We start from the raw sequence: 6,808 nt of genomic DNA, 5'->3' as shown, positions 1-6,808 counted from the left end.
GATGTATTGGATTGTTCCAATTCACCACGAAATGATTCTAAAACTTGAAGTACTTGAATTTAGTTTTGGGGATAAGTCTGAGAGATTAAAACTTGTTATAGTGGGTCAAGTGACTTTTTTAACAGGTCAAACGATAGTTTATTCCCTAAATGTACAAAAAAAAAAGTTTGGTAACCTTTTAAAATAAACATAAAAAGTTTGATGGGCTAATATAACATTTGCCCCTAATATAAATATTTCGGGTGAAAAGTTGAAAACTCATAGAAACTTGATTAAGCTATAACCACTACAATTAAATTCCATTAATACTAAAATTTTGCTTGGTGCTGTTAAAATTTGGCTAGTTGGAACTATAAAACTAATTTTTTTGATTAAAAAAACACCAAAACTTTCATTAACTTGCAACTAAAACTAATATTCAACAATCTTTTAATTCTTCTAATTCCAAAAATACAATGCTCCATCAAAATCAAATCCATGTCTCAAACTCCCCCATTCCCATTCCCACTCTCAAATTCCTTTATCAACTCGGGATCAACATTTTCTTCTGGTTCCCATGTTGCTTCTTCAAAGTCAGCCCATTTTACTAAATACTCCTTTTTCCCTTCCTCGCCGGAATCCCTCTTTCCCACCACAAGCTCCGCCACAGCGTATTCCAATCCATCTTCAAAATCTTTAACCAAGTCATCGGCGATCAATGCAGCTTTAATCCACTCGTTATCTTCGCCATCTTTCCATTTCACCAAGTATTCAACGTTATTACCTTTCCCTCTTTTCTCCAAAATCTCCTCAACTTCCGCGTATTCAAATATTGCCCCCTCTAAAATCCTAATTACACTTTCTAACCCTAATCTTCTAGCAAATTGCACTGGGTTCCCCTTAGGTGTTGCCTTTAAAACCTCACGCGCCAAATCTAACGGTGTCCGTCCTTTGTCATCTCCGGCCTCCGGATCCGCCCCAAACTCCACCAACAGCTTCGCCACGCCTGGACGGACGTATCCCGCCGCCATGTGTAAGGCAGTCAATCCTCCGCCGTTATCACGGTGGTTTACATCCGCGCCAGCCTCCAGTAACGTTCTGACGCATGATTCAGACCCTAAACCGGCGACAAAGAGTAGAGCTGTCCTGCCGTCGCCATCTACAGCGTCCACATCTCTGCCGTCTTCTGACTCGATAATTTCCTTTAACGCACGATCGTCAGCTTTCTTTGCGGCGACCCACCATGGATTATCGTACTCGGCGACCACGTCACCTGCGATTAGATTTCCCGGCACCCATGTCGGCACGTGATCGTCTTCCCATTCGATTAAGTACTCCATTCCGGCGCCATTTTCAAGTGCTCTGCTTCCGATGATCTTTTTAACGTCTCCGTAGCTTTCTTCTTCGTCATAGTTGGAGAACTGTAGTGGGTCTGATTCTGATTGAGGTTGGTCTTCGAGGACGGAGGCAGCGGTGGAGACAGATAGATTGAATGGATGATATTGGGGTTGAAGACGGAGGTAGAAAGAGAGGGATAGAGATGGCGGGGTGGTGGGGTGGAGTTTATGTGGGAGTTTGAGGCGGGAGAGAGTTGGATTAACGACGAGGCCGTCCATTTGATGGTGGCGGAATGACGGAGGAGATGTTGCGGATATTGATTGGGGGATGCAGGTGTAATCCAAGAAAGAAGATAGGATAAGAAATCACATCCGGTTTCCACATGGGTGGGCTTCGGTACTTTTGGGGGTGAACCTATTTTTGTAATTTTCTAGAACTCTCGTTTAAAAAAAATTATATATATAAATTTGTTAATTGCTATTTCCAAAAATATATTTTTAAAATTAATATTTAAGGGCATAAAGTATATATTATATTAATGCAAATCGCATAAGTTTAGTTAAAATTTCAATTTTGACATTTTTTATAGGTAATATTAATATATTAGAACTTAGTTATCACAGTACAACGAGTGAGAAAACAAATGGGCAACAAGCTGCGTCGTTAAACATTTTTGTATGGTAAAGTCAATTCTTTTGAAAAATACATACATAGATCTAGGGATATAACATTGCTATGCATGATCTGTTGTACTCTATTAAGAAGTTTCATCGCATCCGGCGCGAAGAAAAATCAAACATATCAAACGCAAATGATATGAACATGTGTTGATTTTCCATGCACAACTTCTCATGTTTTGTGACCTTGCATGTAGTAGCTTTTAAAACAATTTGTCCCACCTTGAAACCCCAGCCCTCAAGCCCACGAGAGGGGATACCTCTGTAAGGTACACACATGTGTGTTTCCCTCCAACGCATCCAAAAATCAAAACGTCAGTCGGTCTAAGGGTTGACTTTCCTTCTGTCAGGCCAATCAAAAAATTCACAGGTGCCTCTTTCTTGACGGAAAACCATGCACACTTAAATATGTCAAACAAAACATCCCTAACCATATTGTGCCTATATTTGAACCCCGGGAGTTCTTTATAGTGAAATTATGCTCTCCAAAAGAGTCCAAACATGCATTGCGGTACATTGGGGATATCTCTTCTTCTAGAAAAATTGGGATCATGAGCCGATTTTTAATGATAGTATGATACTCCACATGATACATATGTTGGTCAGACTCATCTATTTTTTTCTCAGTTAAGTCACTAAGTTTACAACTTTGTTGCAAATTTAACAACGAACCGGCTGGTTCCAGATGTTTTATGTTTCTCACTTGCTAACTAGGCAAAAAAATGATGTAGCTTCCACATATGATCTTATTTGACAAAAAATTTGGTTAAATTGAAACCTTACGTAGACCTGTACACATTTTTTCTAATTTCTTCTTCTCTTCTCTTACAGAATGATGATTTTGTGCAATAGCTTTACAAGGTAGCTCAGATGGTTCATAATCCAAGAGTGATGTAAGCAAAGTAATGAAGGTTTTCCACAGTAAGATACTCTAATGGAAACCTTTCTTACTTTGTTTACACCATCATGATATAGCAAACCACTTTTAGCGACCTTGGGAAGCATTGCACAAAATTGAGATGCACCGAAAGAAGGAAAGAAGAAAAATAAAGGAAAGAGAGTATATATCTACATAAGGGTTCAATTTAATCTAAATATTTACCAACTATGATCATATATAGAAACAACATCAACTTTTTTCCTAGTCAGTAAGTGAAAAATATAAAACACTGGAAAAAACAAATCGGTTGATTGATTAAATTTGCAACAAAATTATAAACTTAGTAACTTAATTGATAAACAAAAACACCATGTCATAATCAAATTTTTGTATAAACTTAGTGTCTTTTATGTAATTTTCTCTTATAGTTAAGCAAAAAATTTAGCTATTAAATAAAACCCATATGAAGTTATGTTGATTTTATATAAAAATTTCCTTAAAAACAATGAAATAATACACCTTGAGATGTTGGAAAAACAAGTACATATAATAAGGTTGTTATAGCGATCATTGGGCACATTCAACATCAAAGACTCAGGACCACTAAAATATTTCTTGGGCATTGAAGTAGCTCGAATGTCGGCTAGTGTGGTTCAAAGCCAAAGAAAATACACCCTTTATATTCTACCCGATAATGGTATAGAAGGGTGCCACCCTAGCTTTTTTTAGATGGAGCAGAATGCTCGTTTCGACAACACGAGTGAGTTTGGACAATATCATCGAATCATATGAAGATTCTTATACTTACAAGTTATTAGACCTTACATCACCTTTTCCGGCAACACAATTTGTCAGTTTGTATCTGCACAACAACATGACCATTGGGATGTTGCCATACGAATCCTCTGCTATTTAAAAACTACTTTGGGTCAAGGCATATTTCTACCTTCAGATAGAGAATTGACCTCACTGATTTTATATGACTTTGGTTAACTTGGTTCCCCTTTACGATACGATCCAAAACTAGTTATCTTGCCATGCTAGGCGGTGCCTCTATTTCTTGAAAGACATAAAAGCAGTATGGTGTATCTTGATCTTTAACAAAAACAAAGTATCAAGCTATAATCACAATTGTAAGTGCAATTTTATTGCTTAGGTGGCTATTACATGATCTTAAGGCACCTCAGTTGGTTCCTACAACTCTTTACTATGACAATCAGGCAGCTCAACATATTGCCAACAACCCCGTTTTTTATGAACACACAAAACACATTGAAATGAATTGTTATTTTATACAAGAGGGAGTTAGGTCTCGATACATCCAACCGTCCTTCATTAGCATAAAAGATTAGGTCACTAACATCTTCACCAAACCACTTGGCACCAACCGATTTCTATATTTACATAGCAAGATTGGGCGTTTGTTACCCTAATGGTCCAACTTGAGGGGTAGTATCGGAAACAATAGTTTCTGGTTATCCCTATCTCTAGTGTTTATATCTTCCTTTTAGATGCTATCCCTTTTTTGTGAGTTATCTTTTTTATTAATGTTTGCTATATGTTTAGCCAATGATACCTTGAATAAATAGAACAATCAATCAATTATCTTTCAATTCAATTACATTTCGTGATTTTATTAATTATAAACATGAAAATAAAAACAACCCTAACCCCCAAAAAATGTATAGTTTTACTTTTATGTTGTTTGCCATCTTCCACAATATTCAGAAATGTCTTTTTATGATATACGTGAAAATATCATCAATCTTTGCCCTAAAAAGAAGGAAAAACACTAAATATTGTTGGCATGAATACATCACAAAAATGGTGTGACAACAAGCATAAATCAATAGATCACTTTTTTACATTATAGAAGATCGCCGAATATTTGGAGTAGCTTATCATTATGGCCGGATATTACACTGGATAATCAGATACAATTATATTTTTTCTTTGCAAAAATTAAAGATATATGAAAACAGTTATGTGCACGGGTGGCTCAACCAGTTTGGGGGCTCTAAGCGGACCAAAAATTTGAGGCCCTTTGGTATTTACTATACTTTTTTTATAAACCCTCATCCTTTATCCAGGCTTGATACCAGCAATAGTAAACTAAAAAGTTTTTAATTGGCGGAGTTAATTTTTTTTATTATGTATATGTTTTTTGTGAATATATTTAACACATATAGTTCATTTTTCTAGCCTTTTTAGGTGCAAATTCTTTAATGAAATTTTCATAATCAATTTCTTTTACTAAATCTTTTTCAATTGAGAAAATTGCTAATACATTTAATCTTTCTTGTGACATTGTAGATCTTAAATAGTTTTATAATAATTTTAATTTAGAAAAACTTTTTTCTACAGAGGCAACGGTTACAGAAATAGTTAACATAATCCTATAGACAGCACGTGCACGTAATGCCCTGTTTCGAATCTGTAATGCTTAGTTCCGGTATGAATTTATTTCCTTAAATTGTTGATTTTTCCTGTTGAACTCGGCGAGTTGAAGGCTTCAACTCGACGTGTTGAGTGGATTTTGGCCGCGAGAATTAATGGACCAACTCGACGAGTTGGAGGCTGGGAAGGAAACCCTAATTTTTAGGGTGTCGCACCCTATTTAGAGGCCTTAAGTCTCTTGACTGGCCTCCTTACTAGCCTCCTCTGTCCAGAAAACCCTAAAAGAGTGTATCATCGTCCTTGAGTGTGTGAGAGCTTGTGGAGGGCCTTAAGAGTTGATATTTTGCACACTTTTGGAGGATCCTTTAAGTTGAAGGTGTATAGCTTGGAGAGAAGAACTAGATCCAGAATCTCCCCACCCTTTTCAGTCATTTGGAGGTATAAAGTTTATACCTTGCTTTGTTATTGTTTTGGGGTTTTATCTTGATTTTGGGCTCATGGTTGAGTTGCCCAAGAAGTTGAGTATTCCAGTGGTTGTCATGTTAGATCTAGCCATGTTATGGCCTCATTTGGCTTATAGTTGCAAACTTTACTATGTATTAGGTCCCATTTATGAATTAAGTCCTTTATTAAACCCATTTTGAGTCCTAGGGTTCCTTTTAGCATGCATGGACGTAAAGTTGGAAACTTTACGTGATTTCTCAACCTTAGGGGACCAGATCTGCATATTGGGACTTTGTTTTGAGAGTTTAAGGGCTTAATGGGTCAAGCATCACTCCAATGAATCTAGGGTTTGGGTTTGACTCAACTTGAATGGTTCCTAAGGGTAAAGTTGGAAAGTTTACCCTTCTAGACATCATTTTGAAGGAGATCTGAGAATTGAAGCTCCTAGATTCAGTGGAAACAACTTAATGCATTAAGTTGTTGGATTCATGGCTAACTCGGCGAGTTGATGCGAGTTTTCCTGATTTGTGCAGTTAATGGAGAAACTCGACGAGTTGAAGGACAAATCGGCGAGTTGGGTCAACTCTGACCGTTGACTTTGACCTTTGACTTTAGTCTTTGACCAAGTTTGACTTTTAAGGGGTTTTAGGGCATTTTGAATTGTATTTAAGGAATTGTTTCTGTTTAGGGGTGAGTAGAGCTGATATTCGGAGCTAGGACCTAGTAAGCTATCGTTCAGTATTTGAGGTGAGTCTTTTCACCACAGTCATGGGTCGAAGGCACCAAGGAGGGCCCATTATTGATCATGAAATGATTCGTATGGGAATATGTAATTGTTTGTTATTGGATTTATATATGGACTTATGTGCAGACCATGGGAGGAGCCCATGGCATTTGGTAAGACCATGGGAGGAGCCCATGGATCAGGTATACAAGACCATGAGGGTAGCCCATGGCATTCCAATAAAGACCATGGAGGGAGTCCATGGCAAACTTATATGTATATATGTGTGCATGGTATTATGTGATTCTATGATCCGTGTGTCTTGGGAAACTCACTACGCTTCTGCTTACAGTTTTATTAAATGTTTCA

The 6,808-nt window shown here is 37.2% G+C and overlaps 1 protein-coding gene across 1 annotated transcript; it reads right to left on the bottom strand.

Moving 5' to 3' along the window:
• Nucleotides 1-412: 412 nt before the first annotated feature.
• Nucleotides 413-1,718, bottom strand: CAO (chloroplast signal recognition particle component (CAO)). The gene has a single exon (XM_079055997.1). It carries the CDS (start codon nt 1,593-1,595, stop codon nt 483-485), a length of 1,113 nt encoding a protein of 370 aa, XP_078912123.1. The 5' UTR covers nt 1,596-1,718; the 3' UTR covers nt 413-482.
• Nucleotides 1,719-6,808: the final 5,090 nt, after the last annotated feature.

Source organism: Lactuca virosa, chromosome 6 (assembly GCF_052849685.1).
Source record: "Lactuca virosa cultivar CGN04683 chromosome 6, Lactuca_virosa_CGN04683_v6, whole genome shotgun sequence".
Taxonomy (NCBI): domain Eukaryota; kingdom Viridiplantae; phylum Streptophyta; class Magnoliopsida; order Asterales; family Asteraceae; genus Lactuca; species Lactuca virosa.
Note: the sequence above shows the minus strand (reverse complement) of the source record. Positions and strands in the feature narration are given on the sequence as shown.